We start from the raw sequence: 26,283 nt of genomic DNA on the forward strand, positions 1-26,283 counted from the left end.
TTTCTATCAGTCATATCAAACAGAGAGGTTGATTTTTGGATATTTCAAAGAGCTACTGAAATAAATTTTTTAGGACTAGAATCCCTGAAGTAGCTGATATCAAAGGATGGCTGCTGTTTCTGCTATTTGAAGCATCTATAGCAACACAACATTGTAGCGGGAATGAAATAGCTAAGAACCATGTTCTTGTGAAGGACTGGTCAAATACAGGACTGGTCAAGACACATTAGTGGAAAGCTTGAATGAGGTGCTAAGAAGCCTAAATTTGGCTCTAGTTGCTGGTTTCCTAGGAGATGGTTCAGTTCTAGGTAGAGCTGAGATGCAGCAGTGGGCAGAAACTCATGGGGATGTACATTAGAGGTGAAGATTTTCAAAAGGAATGGTTTAGGGATGGAGATGCAGAATAGAATGCGCAGAAAAGCTGAATCCAGAGATTGCTCCAGCGGTTCCAGGCAGCAATGTGGTTGTTTATATTTCAAATATTTTATGTGCTGATGATGCCATTATTTCTTTTTCATGTTGGAGAAGAGTAAATACTTAATTTTAGGTGCATTTTTGTGGCCTTTGAAGCTGTGCAGGTCTGAAAGTAAATCTAGGCAAGAGTGACCTTGTTCTCATTGGATGAGACGTAAATGTTAGAGATTGCCTGAGATCCTGGGATGCAGCATCGGGCATGGTTCCCTTGCACTTTACTTACATAGGAGGCTAGTACTTCCTTTTGGGGGCAAGTTTAAAGAGAAGAATTTGGGATCCAATTGTTGAGAAACTTGAAAGAAGATTTGCAGGTTGGAGTGGTCAATTTCTTTCCAAGGGAAGAAGACTAACACTGTTGTTCAAATCCACTTTATCCATAATGCCCTATATTTTATGTCTTTCTTCCCTTCTCCAGCGACAATCGTGAAGCTAGAGAATATTCAGAGGAAATTTTTTGTGGGGGCAGCCATGAAGGTGTTCCTAAATATTGGCAGGGCTTGGACAAACTCACTTTTGGCGGGTTGGGTGTTCTTGACCTGCAGTTAATAAGCAAGGCCTTATTGGGAAAATGGTTTTGGAGGTTTCTCCAATAGAGAGCAAATTTGTGAAGAAAAGTGGTGTTTTTGTTAAATAGGGATAAAGCTGCAGTGATTGGGGGGAGTAGAAGAGGGTAGAAATCTATTTAATGTCAAGATGTGGGTGCTCGTGGTTGTTGCTTTTCCTTTAGCAATTCCAAGCCCTCCAATCCCCATTGAAAGGGAAAAATGTGGGTTATGAGGCCCAGATTGCTTGCCAAGGCTTGAAATCCTTTCTTGAGTCTGTACCACCTGGAGTTAGCTTCTTATTCCTTCACAATATCGTTTTTTTGGATAAGAAGTTCTTTCTCAATATTGGGCTCCAATTTACTTAATAGTTCCTTCAAATAAGATGGGTATGGTATATTAGCTCCATCATCCACAGCCACCTCTTTCCTTCTATTCTTAGGAGACCTGACCAACCTCTTAGGCACTTGTTTGCTTATCATGACCCAGGACGTCTGACCTTGAGTTCAAGTTTTGAATCTCTGAAGGTCGTCTGAAGCCATCTGCAGCTCTGCCACCTGGCTTTAGTTATTCTCTCTGACTGACTGTGAAACTACTCTGATCTTTTTCCTTTTCCTTCATCATCTTCCATACTGCTTATTGCGGCAATTGAGTTCACACAGTCCCTGTGTCTCATCCGGTCTACCTTCTGCTGGCAGTGAGGTGTGGTGCTAATTCTGGCCATGGTGAGATTTTGAGCACCATTGTCCCTATTGGACTTCAATTTTTGCTGGCAATTGATGATGAATTGAAGTCTTCACTTTCAATTTTTCCAACTGAAAATCTGTTCTGCATTTTGTGGTTTCTCCTGCACTATAAATTGGCCAGACAGATCCCTTATCGTTCTAAAAATTTATCTCATTCTAGGGATAAATTGAGAAGCCTAAGAGTCAAATCCACCCCTCTCTCGGTGCAAAGCCTTCCCAGTGTGTTCCTGCTGCAGAATGAGCACAAAAGGTCTTGCTGGGCTCCCAGTAACTAGCACTGAGAATCTGACTCTAAAATTACAAGATTGCATTCATTTCCTCCATTTTTCTTCGGAGCCTTTTCTTTAGAGATTGGAGCAAAAGAATCCCAAATTAACATGCTTGTGGCCTTTTTCTCCAAAGCCTTTGTCTCTATTCCACAAAGGTATCTTGTTAGTGATCCACCTTGCCAATCATCTTTCCAAGTCAATTAGCTAGTACCTTGGCAATGATCTTATAGATACTACCAACAGACAGATGGCAAAAACAACAACAACAAAACCAAGCCTTAGTCCCACTAAGTGGGGTCGGCTATATGAATCCTTTTCCGCCAATTTATGCGATCATGGACCATTTCTTTTGATAGATTTAAGGATATTAAATCCTTACTCACTATCTCCTCCCAAGTTATTTTAGGTCTACCCTTACCCCTTCTACTGCCCCCCACAGTAACTAATTCACTCTTCCTCACAGGTGCACTATAAGGCCTACGTTGCAAGTGTCCATACCATCTGAGTCGTCCCTCCCTTATCTTATCTTCTATAGGAACTACACCTAACTTACCACGAATATGTTCATTCCTTAATTTATTTTTCAATGTTATACCACTCATCCATCTAAGCATTCTTATCTCGGCAACTTTTACTTTTTGGATATTATGTTTCTTCGTCGCCCAACATTCCGATCCATATAGCATAGTTGGTCTTATAACTGTCCTATAAAACTTCCCTTTCAATTTTAAGGGTATTCTACGATCACATAACACACTTGAAGCACTGGTCCTTAATTTCTTTGGCTCCATTTTTTGGAATAAGTGCAATGAAGGTCTCATTTAAGTTGGATTCAAAGTCACTGTTTGCATGGAGTTCGCCAAACTCCTCTAGAACATTTCACCTTGGGGGCATTGGCAATTGGCTCAAGTACCCTAAATCCCATTCTGAATCACTTTTTTAGATATCCTATGCTTGAGAATAAGACTGCTATCTTGTAGGAATATTTTCCTTTGATTTTCTCATCAACATTCCCAGGAATATGATATTATAGTGTTTGGCATGACAAGGATGTTCTGTTCTCATTTCATTTATACATTCTTGTAATGAGCATGTGTATAATAAGAGCAACAACAACCACAACAACAAAAGAGAGAATTGCCTCGAGGTTCCAAAAAATTTCATAGACGTCCTTGAGTTTGGGAAAAGATGTAGACCTCCTGTAAGGATTAAAAAATCCCACGAATTTATCCTTGACATTTGATTTTTGAGACACTAATACCCCTCTCCATGCTTGTCTTTTTGCAAATATTGGGGAAGATTTATGTCTTTTTGCCAAACCTCAGGGAGGTATGTGGAATTTTGAAACCTTTAGGGGGGCATGTCTGCGTCTTGTCACCAAACCTCATAAGAGGTTAGTGTCTTTTGCCCTACTAGTTTTTTTATCATGCTTTTTATAATAATAACCATAATAATGAAAACAAATAATCTCATCCCTAGTATTGATCGGAGTCCTATTGGGGTTAGTTGTGCATAGTGGCTCGAAAGACCTTTTAAGGTTGAAGAAATAAAAAAAATGGTGTTGAGATGAGCAGAGATAAGGTTCTCACATGGCTTTACAATGGCTTTCTTTGCGGGGGATTGGGAGATCTTGAAAGACGGCATCCTGAACTTCTTTGTAGAATTTCATCATAATGGGGTGGTGATTTTGAGTGTGAACTCTAGCTTTATCACCCTTGTGCGCAAGAAAAAACCCTGAAGTTTTTTGAAGAATTTTGTCATTAAGAAGAAGAGATCCCTAAGAGTGAGCGGCTTCAAACCTATTGGTCTTGTCAGTAGTCTTTACAAAATCCTCTCCAAAGTCTTAGCTAAAAGTCTTCATGAAGTCTTGGGGGACACAATTACCATGACATAGTTTGTGCTTATCTGTGACAAACAAATTTTAGACGCAGTGCTTGTGGCTAATGAGGTGGTGGAGAATGTTAGGAGGGGTAGGAGAGTACTACTATTTAAATTGGACTTTGAGAAAGCCTATGACATGGTCAATGGGGTGTCAATTGCCATCCAAGAGATTGGTTCAGGGCATTTCCTTTCTTGTTCATCCTGGTGGTGGCTACCTTGAATAGGTTACTAGGTTGATCTTGCTGCATAGGGTTTGGATGTGACTAATGGCCTTCACGTGGGGAGTTAGGAAGTGGAGGTATGTCATCTTCAGCTTGCTGATGATACCATGCTTTTTCTTGAAGATAATGTTGTAAAATTCTTTGAAGTCATTATCTTGCTTAAAATATTTGAGAACCAGGATTAATGATCATCTTGTTTGAGAGTGGGGTAGTTGGCATCAACTTGGGTATAAGACACTTAGAGAGGTTCATACCCTTGGCAGGTTGCGTATCCTTTAAGTGGCTACTATTTTACCATAGTTGGGGGCAATCTAAATTTTGTGGCCTTCTAGATCAGTGATTGAGAAGTGGGTAGGAGGCTAGAGGGTCGGAAAAGGGATTATTGGTCTCTTGGAATTGTTACACTTATTGGTGTCTTTCTCTCCAACATACCTATTTTACTCCCTCTCCCTCTTTGCTGTGCCTTTGAGAGTTGCAAGGACTATAAAAAGGTTGATGCGCGATTTCCTTTGGTTAGTGGTAGGCTCGCCAAGGCTTGGGTACTTAACTACCAAAAATAATATTTATAACCTAACTATCCCAAGTTCTGTAGAAAATGAGAAAGTCGGGTGTCGATCCACAGGGACTCAAGTGCAGTTATCAACCACTTCCAATCTAGTTTATTATAGCTTTGTGTAAAAAGAGAGTATAAAGGTGGGGTTTTGGTGGGTGTTTCTAAGAACCTACTGAAAGCATATAAAATCTATATTATCTCTACTCCTACAAGGCAATGCTTAGTTCATAAATTAGACTTAGGATGTCATGTGCGCAAACTCCGTTCGGTTAGCTATCCGTATAAGGCTAAATGGTGAAAGGAACCGTTCGAAGGCATAGGGTAGCAAGGGTGCACCAATGGTCCGGAGCATGATCGGGAACTGGAGTATACCCTTTCTCAGCGACCACACGAAACCTTTTTAGTATTCGCTGCCTACTACGTATATCTGACTAAACCGGTAGTAGTGCTATCCTATCTCTAAGAATTTATAACAATCCAAGCAGTAAAGGAAAGTAGCTAAATCAAAGCATGTAAATCAAAGCAAGTAAAATGGCTTCGTATTGCAAACTTAAGAGTCTGTCACTAACAATCAAGATTACAATAGAGAACCATAACAGGAATGTAAATTGAAAGCAGTAAAGATGAAAGCAAGTAAAAAGATCAATCCTTTGTATTGGAATCGTCTGCCACTAACGACTGCCCGTACAACTGAATGATCATCTAATCTATGTGAAAAGCGCAAGAGTTTCGTCGGTTGTCATTGTCCTTTGAATACGTCTTGCAGAAACCAAAACAGGTATTGAAATCTACACTACTCCTACTCTAGATGGCTCTCAATGACATCTTAAGTTTGTCACTAACCTAAGAGAGGCCAAAAAGGAACTCAGAGAACATGTTCATAGCTATTATTTATACTCATTAGGGTTTACAAGGTTTGAATTTCAAAATAAGAAAGTTCTGCCAGTATCTCGCGCAAAAGATCGTTGCTGTCGACCAAGTCATACCCATGCATTCCCTTGGTCGCGCCCTAGTCGAGATTTGCAGGAAATCAGGTATTCAACTTAAGCATCTTCTCGACTTATAGGGTCTTACTGGTCGTGTTGATAGTCGAGACTTGCAGGATCTCGATCTTCAGGAAATCTTAGGAACTCGACTTGGTCGCCCTTCAGAGTTTCCCTGGTCGAGCACTTCGTCGAGACTCTCGGTATTTCTTGGCTTAGTCAGCTTCAGTGTCTCGACGTGGTTGCCCTTGAGGATCACTTGGTCGAACCTTGCAGCAAATCTTCTTTAGTTTGAACCTTGGAGTTTGCAGCTTGAGACTTGGTCCCCCTTTGTGTTGCTGGTCGCACCACATGGTCGAACATAGTCTTCTTTTCTTTTGATGATCCGAGGCTTTAGGGACTGGGCTGAACATCTGACTTAGGCTTTATGCGCACCAATCATCCCTTCGCTTCTCGTAATGCTTAACTCCTCGGTTTTAACCTGTTTTTCCTGTAACACGAACAAACCTTGCATAACTCCGAACTATGTTATCAAAGGGATTCATACAAGATAAATGAGGATAAACAAAGGTAATTGAGGGCCTAAAATAATGCATTTTAGGGACTCATCACAATCTCCAACTTACAGTTTGTTAGTCCTCAAGTAAAGCAAAATTTAAGAAAATTAAGAAAATCCTATCTACCTCCTCCTTCGTAGGAAAAATCAGTCGCATTTATTATATGCAATAAGGCTTTAAATCCCTAGGTTGATTCTAGTGGACGAGTTGTAGTCTCGTGAGGGTTTTCAGGGCGATACCCACAAACACCGAAATTAGGTTACATCAAGTAATATAACATGCAACACAGTTATGCCATTTTACATACAAGAATATAACCTAATGGCACACAGGCACTTTCATCCATAACATTATTATACAAACAACTCCAAAGCAAATCACTCATACGAATTTCAACATGATATAGCCACTAAGAAAAACACACTCATAGAGAAGCAATCCAACAATTGCAATTCAGAGTTAATATTATCATGTAAATTCAAGTATGGATAGGCCACAAGACAAGGCATGTGTAAAGTGCATGATCTGTCACACTCGGGATACCCTTGAACACCTACAGAACGATCTTCTTGACTCCGTCTCACTTGTATATTCTAAAAAACACCCAAGAAAATGGGTTCACTTTCATATGTGAGGAAGAATGTCATGATCAAACATCCCACATATTTTGAAGAACTGATGCTAAGCATGGAGTGCACTAGTCTCATGAGAATGGGATCCAGCCTAAGAACAAGGTGTCGAGTCATTCACCCTAGCATCTTCTCACCTACTTGCCACATCCAACCAAACCCACCCTAGATCAACTTATTCATGAACCAGACGTGAATACGTCATATGCATCGGATGGTTGAAGAAACTCCATATGTGTAAGATCATGTGTTGTCCCTAGCTTGACCTTTTTGTATTTAGAGTAGGTATTCTATATGTTTTTCATTTCTTTTTCTCTTTCTTCTGCTCATTCTTTTGTGCAATTTCTTTCATGGTCAGTTAGGACAATTTTCACAACTTTTATGTCATTCATACCTCCAAAAGGAAATTAAGCTCGAATAAAGGGTCCATGAACTAAGTCTATTTCTAGGGGTGACTCAATTTTTACGTCTTGAGTAGGTTACAAGATCTAGGTTTGTATCTCCCTACTAGACATCGCCTCTAGGCTAGCAAATGCAAGAACCGAGACTAGCAGGCAAAGAAAATCCAGTAAAAAAAAGAAAAGTTGAGTTCCGTAAACTCAGAGTTTGACGTCAACCACTCAAGAAATAAACGAAAAGCTCAACAGTACCTCACAACGTGTCATAGTTGCCATGGTTGTTCTCTCAGTGCTCTCAAGGAACCCTAAGTGCTACAAATCACGTGTAAGTGCGCTTTTAGCCTCATGAAGCACCATGTGAATACAGGAGTTTACATAACCATATTAACACAAATGAAATGCTAGTCAACCCTCCTAGAGTAGCATATCAGTACATAGGCTATGTTATATGAAAATACGCACAAGTAACTCACTTCTTCATTAGTAAGCATAACAAGGTCATAAATTTATAAGCCTATGCATGTAACATGTGGGTTAAATAAGAGTATGTAAACAGTATAAATAGTGTTAACATGTCATAAACAGATAGTGTTTGCTGAAAAATTTTAAAATTGTCATTTTTGTGCTTGAAATGTGCCATGTAGTGTTTTCCTACCCCCTACCCCCAACTTAAAACTTCAGTGTCCTCACTGAAGTGTGGAAAGAAAGAACCTAGAGTGCATAGGAGAGGAAACATTGCATGATGCAATGAAAATCAACCAATGTACCTGCAGCAGTCATAAGCACATAGAACCATAAATTGCATGCATGCAATAATACATTGTAGCACAAAACATTAGTCCCACTCCATAAGCACCATGTAATTTTCATTGATGTCAAAAGGCAGTACAATGTATATGAAGCAGTAAAAACACAAGTATCGCCCTTAAAAAACATGGTGTGGTATACAGAAAGGAAAAGAAAAGAAAAGAAAAGAAAAGAAAAGAAAAGTGTGCGTTAATACAGTACAAATATAGAGCAAAATGGATCCCAAATGACCAGTCCGAACCTAATCCTCATCAGTGGACCCGCTGGGACCACCATCTGAATCACCACCCCTGAGGTCATCAAATGCGTTAGAAGGAGTGCCCTCCTCAGATAGGTTGGCCTCATCCGAATGGGCACTCAAAGTTGCCTCCTCCTCCCCAGAAACAGTGCCAGATACAGCCGGTGAAACATATGGAGTTGGAGTAGGAGAAGGCACCCAAGCGGGGGCTTGCGAGACAGGTGCAGGTGTCGCCTGTGGAGCAAATGAAGTAGATGGTGAGGGGATGCCCCTAGGATGAATTCTACCATACCTCTTGATGATGGGAAGTGGTTGGATCTGAAGAGGGATGAAGGGCCTAGGAATGTCTACCGGTGGAGTCAGGGCTGTGGTCATGGCCGGGACAAGCAGCGGAGGAGCTGACGATTTAGGGACTGGCGCTATAAAGGTGGATTCCTCAATGGAATGCACGGGGGTTTGAGCTTAGCTTGCAGTGGCAGCAAGTGATATGATCTTTGCAGGAAGGGTCTCCCCTTTCCTCTCACTGGAAGTCTCAACTTTAATCATAATCACCAGGCTTGTCGGTGAAGTAGCCCGAGGAAGGGGAGACGGACGGGCTGGTGAACGCTCTGCTGGTGAAGCTACTGGAGATGAGGAATGGAGCGGAGAGGCTTGGGGTGCAGGAGAGGGAGTTGGGTTTGCAGGCGGCTCTGTCGTAGTAGCTAATGCTAGGAGAATGATAGATTCAATGGCCTGTGGGAAGCTAGCACGAAGAATCTCAAAGATAGCTCGAAAACCTTGATGCATTTCTACCTGCGTCGATTCCAATTTTTGCTGTATGGCCACTGTAAAACCCTAGAAATCCTACCGCAGGCGGCTTAAATTGTCTCTTGCTTCTGACACTAGAGTAGGGGAAGGTGGAGGAGCTGCCGTGGATGAGGAGGGTGCATCTATTGTCATCTTCTTCTTTTCGGTGTGTGGCGAGGAGGTGGCACTGGTGGCTGTGCGGGTGCATCCTTGGGGTCATAATAAAAATCTGGGATAGTAAACTCTGACCCCGGGGTTCCCTTGAAAGGTGTCCAATCAGTTGACCTTCAGTCGGGCCGTGGCCACTAACTGCAAGCTTTGACGCCACGTCCTTTCGGTGGTAACTTTGCCAATGCGTACCTATTCATTTGGATCCCCCAAATTTATCTTCTAGCGTATCAACATGGCCATGATAAGCTGTGCGTATGGAACGAGGGGTTTCCTTAGCTCCTTAGCACCTTAGTAGGCCAACCATGTGTGGGCTTTGGCGCCGGCTTCTTCAACTTTGGATGCTTCACGTTTCTCACAAAGAATATGATCATCTCATTTATGATCAGCTGAGGGATGTTCACCTGCATACCTTTGTACACAGCATAGAGAGCCTGGAGATGATCACCGTGCCGCTCGAAATGGTGGCCGGATGCGCAGATGTTTCGTTGAAGAATCAGATCCCAAAGGAGTAAGTAATTTGGTACTCTGCTTTGAGCTGTACACGTACCGTGTAGCGTATTACTTCTGTCATAATATTGTCCATGGAACATATGTTGAATAATATGATGGACATTTGAAGAATCCAATGCCACCCATGGTATAGTGTTGACCTTAGGATGGGACCATGCTCTGTCTATTAATGCGCTAGTGAGCTCAAACCCTATGCCTTGAATGTCAGTGGACTAGACCCCTGTGTTGGGGTTGTGTTGCATATTCTGATAAAATTCTTGAATTAGCTTGGGGTGATAAGAGGCAGTTGGCGGGGTCATATAGTGATCGAATTTCCTCATTTCGAGGATTTAGACACAACACTTTTTACGTTCATGTGCTTGCGTCTCATCCAACTTGAATGTATACATTAGCCGAAAATCATAATCGTCCAAGGTCATCCTTTGAATGACTTTACCTTTCCTCTTCTTCGTAGGCTTAGCTTGGGTTGCTCGGCTCCTAGGCGATTTTGGTACGGGCAGTGTGGGTTCTGACACTGAGGATGGCTCGTCCCGTAGCTGAACATGAGCCCTTTTTCGCTTAGCGGCGGCTTCGGAGGACTGGGTTGTTTGGAGGGGGCCCTAGCCTTGAAACGACGAGGCATTCTTTGGGGAAGTGGGGGATGGGTGGATGGAAGTTGGAAAGACGGTGAATAACGGGAAGATGAAGGGGTGAGAAACACTCATTCAAAACCCTAAGTGCGTCGCTGACAGGAGCTGTGCACAAAGAAGGGTGCTGCCGGTGCTAGTGCTTGCTGGAGGGGTAGTCGGAGGGTCATCGGTGATCAGGAGAGATGAGCGAAGCTTAGGTGATGAAGTCCGAAGCGGGAGCGATGAGGACCGATTGAGCGGGAGGGAATTTTGGGAGGTGAAAGATTGCGAGGGAGAAAGGGTTTTAACGACTTTTAATTTTTTTGATCAAGTCGCACCAGTCCTTGTGCTGATTGTGCTTGGTTGCACCCCTTGACTTGAGTAGTGATATTGACCTCTAACTAGGTCGCGCCCAGCTCAGTGTTGGTCGCGCACATGATTAAACTTTTTGGTAGTTTGTAAGTCTAGAAAAACGCAGAGATTCGACCCGATCGTACCAACAATGAGATGGTTGCGTACATGGTCGATCCTCTCAGTATTTGTGAAACTCAGAAGACTTTCAAGACTCGATTAGGTCGCATATATGCATGCTGGTCACACTCTAGTTATACCCCCAATTGACCTAAGACCTATCCTAAAGATTCTAAGCCCTATTTACACTACTAAATACACCCTAAAGATTCAAGAAAAGAAAAAATATTCGGGTAACCTCCCGAAAGCGCTAAGTTTACCATCTTTAGCTAGACTCAGTTAAAGCTCGTGCCGAACTCACCCTAGTTCAGGGGTGTCTTCCTCCATTTCTTCATTAAACTAGGTTTCACTTACCCATAGCCGTCCCTCTAAATTGGAGGCCGAATAATGAATTGCAAAAATTTGTTCGTACGGGTCCTCTAGGTCAGATATAGAGGGGCTTTCAGACAGAAATGTATCCTCTAGGGGATCCCTCCACAGAATTGAGGGAGTTATGTCTTCAACACATTCATCTATCGTGTCAACATCCACAGCTTGGACTTCATCAGGTGGGTGTTGAGAAGTGTGGAATACATTCAGCTGGAGCTGCATGTTTCCAAAGGACACGTCCATAATCCCTGACCTACATTGAATGCAGGCGTTAGCCATAACTAAGAAAGGTCGTCCTAATAGGACAGGAATTTGGTCCTTGGTTGGGTCAGAGGGTTCCATATCCAAGACTATGAAGTCAACAGGATAGTAGAATTCTTCTACCTTGACCAAGACATCCTCTATCACACCCTGGGGTCTCTTTACCGACCTGGTAGCGAAACTCAAGGTGACTGGGGTGGGTTGCAGCTCTCCCACTTGCTTAAAGGCCGAGTATAGGAGGAGGTTCACACTTGCCCCTAAATCCAAAAGGGCCTTATCAATTGTGTAATCGCCAATTACATATGAAATAGTTGGAGCACCAGGGTCTTTCAGTTTAGGAGGAAGGTGACCTAATAGAATTGAGCTCGCATGCTCAGTTAGCCTCACTTGTTTATTCATGTGCACCCTTGATTTTCGCTTCTGCGTGCATAGGTCCTTGAGGAATTTGACATATGCAGGCACTTGTTTGATGGCATCCAAGAGAGGAATATTGACCTTAACTTGTCGAAATGTGTCCATGGTGGACTCAGTGGTGGTCTCCTTAGATTTAAAGGGTGCCTGAAGAGCTGCAGGGTAGGAGCGGCAGGAATAGAATGGGGAATTGCTCCACCCTTGGGAAAGGCAGGTGGCTCGTTATCAGCTACCGGATTGGGAGAGGGGGGATTGCATGGTTCATCTTCTAGTTCTTTCCTCATCCTTTCCTTACCCTTTTCTTGGTCTAGTTTCTCTCCAACCCTATTGTTTATCTCCCTACCACTCCGAAGAGTGGTTACGGTCTGGGCTTGCGCATTATACAATGAAGTTCCAGCCTCCAGTTCGCATTCTACCTCATATTGACCCTTAGGGTTCACTAGAGGCTGACTTGGCAACTTTTCCTCATCTCTCGCTTGGCAACTTTCCCTCATCTCTCCTACTCAAAGAAGTAGCTAGTTGCCCCATAGTGACTTTTAGCTTGGCAATAGATTGAAAGTGAGTGTGAAGGAGTTGCTGGTCTACGTGGCAATCAGCCTCTATGCCTTTGAGGGTTTTCAACACTATCTCCTGGAAAGAGACATACTTAGGTGGAGGAGGAGATGGTTGTTGAAAAGATGATGGTCTAAGGGCACGAACGGGAGGATTTTAAGAGTTTTGATACGGGCGAGGGGGTGGAGCAGTGGGTGATGTTTGAGGTCTTTGTGATTGGAAACCTGAAACTTGTGGCCTCTAGGAAAAGTTAGGGTGTTGTTTCCACCCAAAATTGTACGTATTGGAATATGGGTCATTGTATGGCCTATCGTATCAATTGTGGGTAACTTGAACTTCTTCTTACACAAACTTAGGTTGGGAAGGCGCATGGTTATAATAGGAGTGGGAAGGATCAATGTAGACGGCACACACTTATGCACACGCTGCTGGCTGCGGTTGTTATCCTAAGGACAAGAACCGTTCTAGTTTTTGAACTATGGTATGCAGTGTGGGCGCAAGGTCATGACTTGCAGCAAGTTCGTAGACTCCCTTAGGTTTGGAAGTGGAAGGCTGGGATGGTCTATGAGTAGTTATTGTATGCGGCTGAGAATTCTCGGCGAGGTTCTCGAAGAGAACCCATGCCTCATTCTCGTGTTTAGTGAGGAAAGTACCTCCACAAGATGCATCTACCATGACTCTATCCCGCTCAACTAATCCTTCGTAGAAGGCCTGAACCAATTGCCACTTAGAGACCTGGTGGTGTGGGCATTTACGTAATAGGTCCCTGAAGCGCTCCTATGTCTCGAAAAATAGTTCCCAATCCAATTGTGAGAAACTAGTGATTGCCCTTCACATCTATTTAGTCTTCCCAATTGGAAAATACTTCTTTAAGAACTCATGCTGCATGGTGGCCCAGTTGGTCACCGAGTTCGACTCTAAGGACGTTAGCCAATGTTTGGCTTTATCCTTCAAAGAGAATGGGAAAAGCCTCAAGTGGAGGGCATCATCACTAAAATTGTGGATGCGGATGGTAGAATAAAGTTCGAGGAACTCATCTAGATGCTTATAAGGATTTTCATTTGAATTCCCATAGAAGGTGGGAAGCATTGAGATGATGGAAGTCTTGATCTCGAATTGCGCCACCTGGACATCTGGAAATCGGATGCAAGACGGTGAGGTGTACGTATTGGGTACAAAGTAGTCCCTAAGAGGCCTAAGTGGTTGCTCCTCCACCATAGGTAGGCGGGGAGCTTGGGGTTCCGGGATTTGATCAGCGGGAACTAGTGGACGTTCGGCCATAACTTTAAGATCGGACGACTCAGCAGAATCGGGATTCGAGGTGAGTTTCCTAAGGGACCTATGGGATCTCTCAATCTTGGGGTCTATCAGAACTAGCTCGGGATCCAAAGAATGCAAACCCAGCATACGCAAGTTAAGCACACAGAATCAAAACTTCAGTATATAAAAAAAAAAAGAAAAAAAAAAGAAAAAAAAAAGAAAAAAAAAGAAAAGCAAAGCAATAATACGCTAAACTAGAACTTGGCTAATGATTGTAACATAGTCCTTGGCAACGGTGCCTAAATTTGGTAGGCTTGCCAAGGCTTGGGTCCTTAAAAATAATATTTATAACCTAACTAATCCCAAGTTCTGTAGAAAGTGAGAAAGTCGTGTGTCAATCCACAGGGACTCAAGTGCAGTTATCAACCACTTCCAACCTAGTTTATTATAGCTTTGTGTAAAAAGAGAGTATAAAGGTGTGGTTTTGGTGGGTGTTTCTAACAACCTACTGAAAGCATATAAAATCTATATTATCTCTACTCCTACAAAGCAATGCTCAATTCATAAATCAGACTTAGGATGTCGTGTGCGTAAACTCCGTTCGGTTAGCTATCCGTATTAGGCTAAACGGTGAAAGGAACCGTTTGAAGGCATAGGGTAGCGAGGGTGCATCAATCGTCCGGAGCACGATCGGGAACCGGAGTATACCCTATCCCAGGGACCACGTGAAACCCTTTTAGTATCTGTGGCCTACTACATATATCTAACTAAATTGGTAGTAGTTCTATCCAATCTCTTAGACTTCATAACAATCCAAGCAGTAAAGGAAAACAACTAAATCAAAGCATGAAGATCAAAGCAAGTAAAGATAGCTTCGTATTGCAAACTTAAGAGTCTGTCACTAACAATCAAGATTACAATAGAGAACCAGAACAGGAATGTAAATTGAAAGCAAGTAAAAAGATTGTATTCGAATCGTCCATCACTAACGACTGTCCGTACAACTGAATGATCATCTAATCTATGCAGAAAACACAAAATTTTCCCCGGTTGTCACAGGCCTTCGAATACGTCTTGCACAAACCAAAACAAGTATTAAAATCTACACTACTCGTACTCTAGATGGCTTTTAATGGCGTCTTAAGTCTGTCACTAACCTAAGAGAGGCCAAAGAGGAACCCAGAGAACATGTTCGTAGCTATTATTTATATCCATTAGGGTTTACAAGGTTTGAATTTCAAAATAGGAAAGTTCTGCCAGTATCTCGCGTAGAAGATCGTCGCTATTGACCAAGTCGCACCCATGTATTCCCTTGGCCGCGCCCTGGTCGAGACTCGCGGGAAATCAAGAATTCAACTTAAGCATCTTCTCGACTTAGTCGCACCCTAGGGTCTTACTAGTCGAGTTGATAGTCAAGACTTGCAGGATCTCAATCTTTAGGTAATATCAGGAACTCAACTTGGTCGCCCTTCAAAGTTTCCTTGGTCGAGCACTTCGTCGAGACTCTCGAAATTTCTTGGCTTAGTCAGCTTCAGTGTCTCGATGTGGTTGCCCTTGAGGTTCACTTGGTCGATCACTTGGTCAAACCTTGCAGCAAATCTTCTTCAGTCTGAACCTTGGAGTCTGCAACTTGAGACTTGGTTGCCCCTTGTGTTGCTGGTCGCACCACATGGTCGAACATAGTCTTCTTTTCTTTAGTTGATCCGAGGCTTTAGGGACTGGGATGAACATTTGACTTAGGCTTTATGCGTTCCAATTATCCGTTGGCTTCTCGTAAAGCTTAACTCCTCGGTTTTAACCTGTTTTTCCTGAAACACGAACAAACCTTGCATAACTCTGAACTATGTTATCAAAGGGTTTCATACAAGATAAATGAGGATAAACAAAGGTAATTGAGGGCCTAAAATAATGCATTTTAGGGACTCATCAGTTAGATTCTGAGGAGTGTAAGAGAGAACACTTAGTTGGGATGTTGCTAGTGGATCCAAATCTGAAGGGTGGCTGGGACTTGGCATTGTGGTTTCCAAAAACATCTTCCTAATTGGTAAATGGTTATGGAGGTTTCATTTTGAACTAAACTCTCTATTGCACAAAGTGACTAAAAGCACAAGGTGGTTAAAGTAAGTATGAGCTCCATCATACTAGACTGGGGATGAGAGGAAGTGACATTATTTTTCAATCATGCCCCTAGAAATTTGTTTCCAAGGTGGCGAGTCAGTTCTCCCCTCACATTCACTTTATAGTGGGAAATGGTACTTAAGTCTGCTTCTGGGAGTACGTTTGGGTGGGTGATACTTCTTTGGAGCTGAAGGTGTCTTGTTAGAGCTGTTTTCTTTCTATGATGCACCTATCAACTCATTCATCTTGTTTAAGGGGGGCTCTTCTTCTTGGGATTTCCATTTTTTCAAGAATCTCAACGAAAGAGAGGTTGATGAGATTACCACTTTACTTTCCATTTTGGACCACTTCGCTCCTTCCAAGAGTGAGGACAAGAGAGTGTGGGAGGGTGGTTCTTTAGGGCTGTTCACTTCAAAATCTTTCTTCTTGCATCTTTCAAAATCCCCTTATCCAGTTCTCCCATCATTTTCCCTTAGAGCCAAACATTTGGAATGCCAAGGTTCCTTGGAAGATTTGAATTTTTATGTGGATTGTGATTTTGAATAGGATTAACACGCATGACTTGCTTCAAAAAAGGAGGCCTACAAGTCTCCGAGTCCTGATATGTGTCTCATTTGCCATGAGTTCAACAAAATGAATGCTCACCTGTTTGTGTATTGTAAGGTGGCAACATAGCTTGGAATGACCACCTCTCTAATTTCAGTTAAGATAGGTAAAGGTTCCATGGGATGTGGGTGATCTTTTGCATGTGAATTTGGGGGTTTTAATGCAAGTTGAGATGGCAGCGTTCATTTGGGGTGGAGCTGTATTCGTAACCTCATGGACTCTTTGGATTAAGAAGAATGTGAGAATTTTTAAGAGCCAATTGAATTGCCCCAACTTTTTATGGGATATAGTGGTGTTCTTCGCTTCTTTTTGGGCCCTCTTTTTTGGTTTTTTTGGGGGTTTATTGCTGTCTAACCTTCAAAGGGATTGGGAAGCAACTCTATTGTAATCTTTCAATTGATTGTTTTATAGTTGTACTGTTGTTAAGGACTTCTTGTTACCCTCTCTTGTACATCGTTTTAGACTTATTGTTACAACAATAACCAAGCCTTATGCCCTAGTAGGTGGGATGGCTACATGAATCTTCTCCACAATGTGTACGATGTTGGATGATATCCTCTGACAAATGAAGGGCGATTAAATCTTTACTATCTCATTCCAAGCTATTCTAGGTCTATCCCTTCTCCTCTTTCTTATTTACTATCTCACTCAGTTCAAGTTATTCTAGGTCTACCCCTTCCCTTCCTACTGCTAGTAACATTGACAAGCTGACTCCGTGCACTGCCCAAACCATCTCAACTGTTTATCTTACCTTCCACAGGTGCTATAGCTAACTTACTTTAAATGTGTTCATTCATTAATGTATCTTTTAAAAGTTATACACTCACCCGCATTCTCATTTCAACAACTTTTAGCATTCTCATCCATCTTAGCATTCTTGTTCTCCATATTAGCTGGTCTTGTAGCTGTCTTATACATCTTCCCTTTTAATTTTAAGGATATTCTACGATCACACTAACATGCTGAAGCACTTTTCCATTTTACCCGACTTGCTTGAAAAGAATTTATTACATCTTCTTCAGTTTCTAGGGTTTACCCTAATGGAGAACTCAAATCTGAATATTTATGGAAAAAATCCAAGAAAGCAGAAACAGTGGCTTTCAAGAGAGGATTTTTGGCTAAACAAAAAAGAGAGATGAAAAAGAAATATTTACTTTCTAAAAAAGAGAGGGTTTAAGAACATTCATTTTGAGAGAGAGAGTTTGTGACACTTTTGTTCAAAGAAGTCTTATGTACATAAAAACCCCTAAAAAATAAACTGCTACTGCTGCATGATCAGTTCCGCTGCCACAGTTATATGAACAGAAAACACTACACTGTTTGGCCTTTATTTTGACGTGGATGTTACAGTGTCACAAACAAGTGCTTTCAATTGAAGTCCGCTTGTTCTAACTCCCATTTCTTATTGCATTAACTGATCAACTTCCTATTGGACAATTATTTTTGATTCGATGACTATTGCAAAAAAAAAAAAAAAAAAAAAGACGACATATTTGACTTTATTATTATTATGAGAATCAATGTTACCGCTTCTAGCCTGGTGTTTCCGCACATGAAAAAAAAAACCTCAGGGCATATCACTCAAATCATTGGTCCAGTACAACAGTTCAGAAAGATTTGTTGAGTTGGAGCTCTTACAAATTTAAACAATTGTTACCAAAACTTGTATAGTTTTTTTTTTTTTGCATTAAATTTTTTAATATTGCATTTTGATGCTCATACTTGTCATTAATTGTATATTGAACATGCTGATTATTGAGTTCATGGCAGCTCAGTTCTGGAAGAGGAGGATGAACGTGGAGTTGCTCACATAGTTGAGCATCTTGCTTTCAGCGCCACCGAGAAGTACACAAATCATGATATTGTCAAATTTCTGGAGAGTATTGGAGCAGAGTTTGGTGCTTGCCAGAATGCATCAACATCTGCTGATGAGACCATTTATGAGTTGTTTGTCCCTGTTGACAAGCCTGAATTGTTATCTCAGGCCATCTCAGTTTTGGCAGAATTCAGTTTGGAGGTATCAACATTTTTCCTCCTTCTTTGATTATATATAGTTCATTCTGATTAAATTCCTTTATAGTCTGATTGCTTATGCCATGCAGGTTCGTGTCTCAAAAGAGGACCTGGAAAAAGAAAGAGGAGCTGTTATGGAAGAGCTTAGAGGAAATAGGAATGCAACCGGGCGGATGCAGGATGCACACTGGGTGCTAATGATGGAAGGTTCAAAGGTACTGCTAGTGAACTAACCCAGCAGGCTGGGGCTCTTATGGGAACAATCAGGGTTACTGCCATGGATTAGCTGCCCACTGCTACCCATTTTATGTGGGGAAAAAGAAAAGGATTAACCATATCTCACTTGGTTCTTATCCACGTATGGGGTTCTTCTCGTAGTAATTAGTAGGCTATCCCATACAATACCTGAAAACTAGTGAAATGTTAGTTTAAACTAAATTTATGATAATATTTTAAGTTTACGACTCTGCATCACATCTCTTAATGGTGCTTTAGGTGTTTCATATGATGTCTTGTGCATGGTTTACTATCTTGCATGGTTTTTGTTGTGCTGGATTCTTAGAATAAGGGTATCACTTCATTCATGAGCTGAAGTGAATTGTTATAGTTGAGCTCCTTTGATGGGAAAATTTTGTATGACAATAGGTATTTTTTTTTTGTTAAAAAAATATATATTAAAAATGTGTCCATTTCAGTGTAGTCCTATTCTTTAAGTTTTATTTATCATGTGTCACTTCATTACCTTGTGGTTTATTGCAGTATGCTGAGCGGTTACCTATTGGACTTGAAAAGGTAATTCGTACAGTTTCTCCAGAGATTGTGAAGCGATTTTATAGGAAGTGGTACAACTTACATAATATGGCTGTGATAGCAGTTGGAGATTTTGCTGATACGCAGGTTTGAATTTGTCAATATGTTGATTTTCCCATTAAAGTTGGAGGCCCATTTTTGCAAACAGATTCTTAACAATCCTCCCCCTATGTGTGATTTTTGTGTGGGACAGAGTGTAGTTGAGTTAATAAGGACTCATTTTGGCCAGAAATTTTCATCTGACGATCCTCCACTTATACCATGCTTTCCAGTTCCACCTCATAAGGAGGCACGGTTTTCGTGTTTTGTTGAATCTGAAGCGGCTGGGGTTAGTAACTGTTGGATATTTAATGTGGAGAAAGTTGCAAGTGCTAAATGTTATGTTGATACGTGTGACATGTCAGCGTTAACACTTTTTGCTTTAATTCGATTGTAACAGTCTGCAGTGATGATCAGCTATAAAATGCCAGTAGATGAGCTCAAAACAGTGAAGGACTATAGGGAGTTGCTTGCTGAATCAATGTTCATATATGCCCTAAACCAGAGATTCTTTAAAATATCACGCAGAAAGGACCCCCCCTATTTCTCATGCTCAGTTGCAGCAGATGCTCTAGTTCGTCCAGTTAAAGCTTATATAATGACTTCATCTTGCAAAGGGAAAGGGACCATCGAAGCCCTAGAATCGATGCTCAGTGAGGTGTGCTCTGTTCATTGATATAGACTAGGGACTTTCTCTTTCTTTATACCTATACCTTTCTTTTTAGGTTGCAAGGATTCGGCTTCATGGGTTTTCAGAACGTGAAATCTCTGTTGTTCGGGCATTATTATTGTCAGAGATTGAATCTGCTTATCTGGAGCGAGATCAAATACAATCAACAAGCTTGCGAGATGAATATTTACAAGTATATCGAAAGTGTTGCTGTTGTGTAGTTATCTTATTGCGACCTTCTCATTTTAGTATCCTGGGTAAATTTATGATGTTGGACTTTCTTTTTCAGCATTTTCTTCACAATGAACCTGTTGTTGGGGTTGAGTATGAGGCCCAACTTCAAAAAACTATTCTACCTCGTGAGTATATAGCTAATTTCTCAACTATAATGTTTTTAATATTTTAAACTAAACCAAATATAAAGACACTTATATCTCTTTTCATCAAATTCATTTGTATGTATAGATATATCAGCATCAGAAGTATCCAAATATTCTGAAAAGTTCCAAACATCATGCAGTTGTGTCATAAAGACAATTGAGCCTCAAGCTACTGCAACCGTAGATGATCTGAAAAATGTTGTCTTGAAGATAAATTCTATGGAGGAAGGACGGAACATACCTCCTTGGGATGAAGAACACATCCCTGAAGAAATTGTCAGCACGAAGCCAAATCCAGGGTAATTTTTAACTTGTTTCAACCATAGGAAAGATGATTATTTGAGCTATGAGCCAATAACTTGAAAAGGTGGTTGTGAGGCTTGTGTAAGAAGCATGGGGTGTGGGGGGATGACCTCTTAAGTGCAATGCTTTTTAACTCCTCTAATGCTCCAGCATGTCATGGGAGTCCTGAAAAGCTTATACCATTTTTGCCTACTTTCGATGCATCACGTGAGAATTATGCCTTAGAAGGGCTTCTTTTTTAAAAATATATCGTTTAGTTTATTTCATTACTAATTAATTTTAATTGATGTCAAAAAATGAAGTATGTTTAAGAAGTAAGGGATCAAAGAATACTTTCCCCATTGTCTTTTGGGGGTTCAAAGAATAGTTTGCCCCCCTTTTGAATCAACTTTTCCTTTTTCAAAAGTAGAAGTTGGATATTAACTATTTGGTGAACAATTATTTCAGCGTTTGCTTGCTATTATTCTATTTTCTGTTTTCATTTCTGGAGAAGAAACAAATTATGAAAACATGTTTATTTACGTTGCCAATTTTCTCTTTTTCTTAGTTTCCATTTGTAAAAACTAAAAATCAGATTTTATGGTTTTCAGTTGTTTTTGCAACTTGTTGCTAGAATACTTTAATATGCACTATTAATTTTTGTGAATTAAATCATTCATTTTATACATAGTTTTAGCTAAAATAAAAATAAAATGACAATATGAATTTAAATATAATTAAAATAAAAAGTATCCATAAATTTTTTAAAATTTTCAAGAGAAATAGTAAACCATTTAAAAATTATTTTTACTATTTTTTAATTTTCATGCACAATGAGATTGTTCTTGGAGCACTGAAAACGAGAGTTTTGAAATGTAATAATTAAGTAAAATAATTGTTGAGATTTAGATTAAATGAATGACCTAACTTGAAGATAGGTTTCTCCCTCTATTTATAATACAAATCAAATACATTCTAATGATAATAATATCCTTACTAACTCTCACTAAACGTACTAATAAACTTAATAGTAATACTAAAAGACATAAATAACCTCTTTCACTACTCCTCAAGCTGGAGCATAATATCATATGCTCCTAGCTTGTTGCAAATAAATTTAACACGAGCACCCCCAAAAGCTTTGGTAAACAAATTAGCAAGCTACATATTAGACTTCACATAAGCTGTAATATTGAGCTTCTGCACAAGTTTCTCCTGAACAAAATGGCAATAAACTTTAGTGTATTTCATCTGCTCATGAATGACTAGGTTGGAGGCAATATAAAGAGCAACTTGATTATCGCACATCAACTTCATAGGTTGAGAATGTAAAAAACCCAAATTTTCCAACATGTTCTTCTATCAGACAAGTTCACAACTAGTGTGAGCCATGACTTTATATTTTGATTCAACACTTGACCTGGTCAGGATAGGTGCAACGGTAAGGTTGTTGCCATGTAGCTTGGAGGTCACGAGTTTGAGGCATGGAAACAACCTTTGGCAAAAATGTAAGTTAAGATTGCGTACTATAGACCCATTGTGGTTCGCCCCTTCCCCGGACCTTGCATATGCGGAGCTTTGTGCACCGGGCTGCCCCCTTTACTTGACTTGGTCACACAGTTCGTTTGTTACTCTTCCAAGAAACCAAATTACCATGAACCAAGATACAATACCTGGTTGTGAATCTTCGGTCGGAAGGCAACCTAGCCGAATCTGCATCTGTATATCTATGAGTATAAGTGTGACCCTGATCACGATAAAAGACCTCTCCTAGGTGCACCTTTGAGGTATCTCAAGATGCGAATTACTGCGTCTCGATGACTTGTGCTCGGATAATCTAGAAATTGACTGACAACACTTGTTGCAAGATATATCCGACCAAGTGACTGTGAGATAATTCAACTTTCCAACAAGTCTCTGGTATTGTCTAGGATTAGGCAACAAATCACCTATATTTGACACAAACTTGCTGTTAGGATCCATGGGTGTGTCAATCGGTTTGGATCCCACCAATTCAGTTTCATCTAACAAGTCAAGAACATACTTCCTCTGTAACAAAGTTCTCACTCGAGATCTAGATACTTCTATGCCCAAGAAGTATTTCAAAGGTCCCAAATCTTTGTTTTGAAACTTAGTCTGTAGAAAAAGTTTGAGACTCTGAATACCTTGGTCATCATCACCTATAATAACAATATCATCACATATGCAACAAGAAGGATCCTACCCCATGAAGTATGATGATAAAATACAGATTGATTCACTGCACACTGTCAAAGACCAAACTCAAGTACTATAGCACTGAAATGACCAAACCATGCTCTGGAATATTGTTTTAACCATATAGTGCCTTCTAGAGCTGACACACTAAGTTTGACTCCCCTAAGAAACAAACCTAGGTGGTTGCTCCGTATAGACTTCCTTCTCAAGATCACCATGCAAGAAGGCATTAGAGGCTAGTGACAAGTGGTAGCCAAGGAGATGAATAGACGTAATGATGTAAGTTTGGCAACCAAAGAAAAAGTGTTAGAAACCCAAACCATACAACTAAGTATACTTCTTAGCAACAAGATAGACCTTTAAATGAGCCACAGAACCATCAAGGTTGACTTTCACAGTGTATACCTAGTGACAATCAACCACAGACTTGTTAGGAGGAAGAGATACCTAGTCCCAAGTGCCATTGTTCTGTGAAGAATTCGTCTCTTCAATCGTAGCATTCCTCCACCCATAGTGGGCTAAGGCTTCTATCACAGACATAGGAAGGGTAGAATATGATAGAGCAGTAACAAAACAATAATATGAGGGTGATAGTAAGAAACCATAACAAACATAGTTAGAAATGGGATGTTGGGTACATGTGCATTTACCTTTCCGAACAGCAATGGGAGGATCAACATCATGAGAAGTATGATAATTAGACGAGGAAACCAAAGGCGTGGTAATAGAAGTTAGAGGGAACTCTCATCCTTGGAGCTGCCATTGTGAATACAACTGCAAATTAGGATGATCAAGACAATGAGAATTGTACTCAAATTACATGGAGACTCAGGTGGTTGATTGGTCAAGGACAACAAATTAGAATGTGAAAGATTAGGCAGAGGAAGAGACTAATTGAGCTCAGAAGCACTCAAGGATTGGGTTGTAGTAGGGTGTAGACTCAAAGAAGGTAAAATTTGCAGAAACAAAGAAGTGATGTAGCACTGGACTATAACAATGATATCCTTTTGAGTATATGAGTAACCTAGAAAGACACATTTTATAGCACAAGGATCCAACTTATACACTCCATGATTTAGTTGATGAACAAAGGACACACACCCGAATATATGAGGAGGGAGAGAGAATAAAGGTGAATTAGGAAAGAGAATGGAGTAGGGAATTTTACTACTAAGAACAAGGGATGGTTAACCTGTTGATCAGTTAGCAAGTAGTAAGTACAACATCACTCCAAAACACTTTAGGGGTACATGCATTTGATAAAGTAAGGTGCGAGTGATTTTAAGGATATGTCTATTTTTCCTCTTTGCATCCGTATTTTGTTGAGAAGTGTGGGAACAGGATGATTGATGGACAATATCAAACTAGTCATATCAATAGTGAATGGTGAATTGAAATACTCTTTAGAATTATCACTTCGAAGTATTCGAACTAGCAAACCAAATTGAGTCTTTATTTCAGACAAAAGTCACAAAATATATGAAATAACTTAGAAAGATCTTTTATTAAACATAGTCAAGTCATTCTTGAATAATCATCCACAAAGATTATGAAGTACCGGAAACCCAACTTGGACACAACTCTACTAGGACCCCAAACATCGGAAAGGACTAAGATGAAAGGTCTTGCAGCCCATTTGTTGACTCGGGGAGCAAAAGGGACACGATGGTGCTTTCGCAACTGACTACACTTACAATCAAGACTAGTCACAAAACTTAAATCAGGAACAAGACATTTCAACTTTTCCAATGAAGGATGACCAAAGTGACAATGAATTTGGAGAGGTGTGGCAGCAATAGTGCAGATAGTAGAAGGATATCGCGACTCAGAGTAATAAAGTCCACCAGCATCGCACCCTTTGCCAATCACCTTTCCTTGTCTTCAAATCCTGAATAACTACAGAATCGGGGAAGAATGTTACTGAATGATTCATGGATTTAGTAAACATTAATTACGGATATAAGATTGAAAGGGAACTTAGGAATATACAAAACAGAAGGAAGAGAAGTGGATTTATAGTCCCAATTCCCTTAACTGCAGTGATGGATCCATCAGCAAGAGTAACACAAGGTTACTTTGTAGGATACTGAAGAGTAGAGAAGAAATTAGGTATACTTGTGATATTATCAGTGGTAGCTGAGTCTATGACCCAAGGACTAGGATGAGAAGTATTAAATGAGTCATACTGTGGGATTACTTGTTTGGGCAAGTGATACAATGTGTCACGATCCCACATCAGATGTGTACTAGGGAGATCTTGAGTTTATAAGGATGGTCTGGGTGCCAACTATGTGAGGTGCCTTTTATAGGAAAAATATGCGATTCTAGTGGGTCAAAGCGGACAATATCTCACCAGAGTTGGGCCCAATGCTGTTACATTTGGTATTAGAGCCACCTTGGAGGTACTATCTTATGGGTGGATCATACACAAATGTATAAGCCACTTTGACGAGGATGTCCGAGATTGGATGGGAGTGTCTATCATGGTCCCACATTGGATGTGTACTAGGGAGATCTTGGGCCTGTAAGGATGGTTTGGGCTCCAACTATGTGAGACACCTTTTATAAGATAAACCTGTGATGCCAATGGGTTAAAGCAGACAATACCTCACTGGAGTTTGGCCCAAGATTGTCGCACAATGGGAAGAGAAGCTGCTTGTGATGCTTGATACTACTACTTGAAAACTCTTCCTTTGACATGGATATAGTATGTTGCCCCCGGCTCTGCCCCAAAGGTGTGGTGCTAGTGGTGGCTGCATTGGCAACATGTGAAGGTCTATCATGGCGATCCCAACATTGCTCAATGGTATGATTACCTCGTTTACAATGAGTGTACTTGCGAGGAGTGCCTCTACCCCATCCGTTGCTACCACTACAACCACTCAAACCATCTCTATAACTGTTGCAGTTGTTTGGTAAAGAACTAGAATCACCCTATGTAGCAAAGGCTGTCCTTTCAGAGCTAGATGCAAAAGTAGAAGAATGTGTGCTAAAGGAAGCATGAAGGACATGAGAATAAACATCAAGAAAATGATGGCAACTCTGCACTACTAAGTATCTGGGATTGGACTGCCTCAAGCTCGGGTCTTAGGCCTATTAATACCCGTAGAATTGTCATCTGCTCCCTTTGCTTCTACATCTTACGAATGTCGGCGGTTATAGGTTGCATGACGTTAAGCTCTTCATGAAGATGTTTCATCTCTCCAAAAGAATCTACAATGCTCCTATCTCCTTGTTGTAACTGAAAATACTCCCGGGATAAATCATGCATACATAAATCATGCATACATGTAATGTTACTAGAGTATAGAAGTTTGGCACAATCCCAAATCTCCTTGCACGTATCTAGATGCATGCACATCTATGCAATCTGTGGCTCCATTGAATTCCACAAGAGGGAAACAATCAAGGAATCTTCTTAAATCCACACTTCTTTTTTCTTCTCATCAGA

General features: G+C 40.7%; 1 protein-coding gene across 2 annotated transcripts in view; it reads left to right on the forward strand.

The window, feature by feature from the left end:
• The window catches only part of LOC131158098 (zinc protease PQQL-like), a 56,886-nt gene that overhangs the window by 2,546 nt on the left and 28,057 nt on the right, over positions 1-26,283 (forward strand). Inside the window, exons 2-9 of one of the 2 annotated variants that reach the window (XM_058112697.1) lie at positions 18,192-18,438; positions 18,524-18,649; positions 19,194-19,331; positions 19,438-19,572; positions 19,684-19,941; positions 20,009-20,146; positions 20,243-20,312; positions 20,419-20,632. In XM_058112697.1, the coding sequence (XP_057968680.1) occupies positions 18,192-18,438; positions 18,524-18,649; positions 19,194-19,331; positions 19,438-19,572; positions 19,684-19,941; positions 20,009-20,146; positions 20,243-20,312; positions 20,419-20,632 (1,326 nt within the window). The remainder of the gene's footprint in view (positions 1-18,191; positions 18,439-18,523; positions 18,650-19,193; positions 19,332-19,437; positions 19,573-19,683; positions 19,942-20,008; positions 20,147-20,242; positions 20,313-20,418; positions 20,633-26,283) is intronic. The other variant, XM_058112698.1, reaches the window with a different exon arrangement.

The sequence above is a fragment of the Malania oleifera genome, chromosome 6, assembly GCF_029873635.1.
Source record: "Malania oleifera isolate guangnan ecotype guangnan chromosome 6, ASM2987363v1, whole genome shotgun sequence".
In the NCBI taxonomy this organism is placed as follows: Eukaryota; Viridiplantae; Streptophyta; class Magnoliopsida; order Santalales; family Ximeniaceae; genus Malania; species Malania oleifera.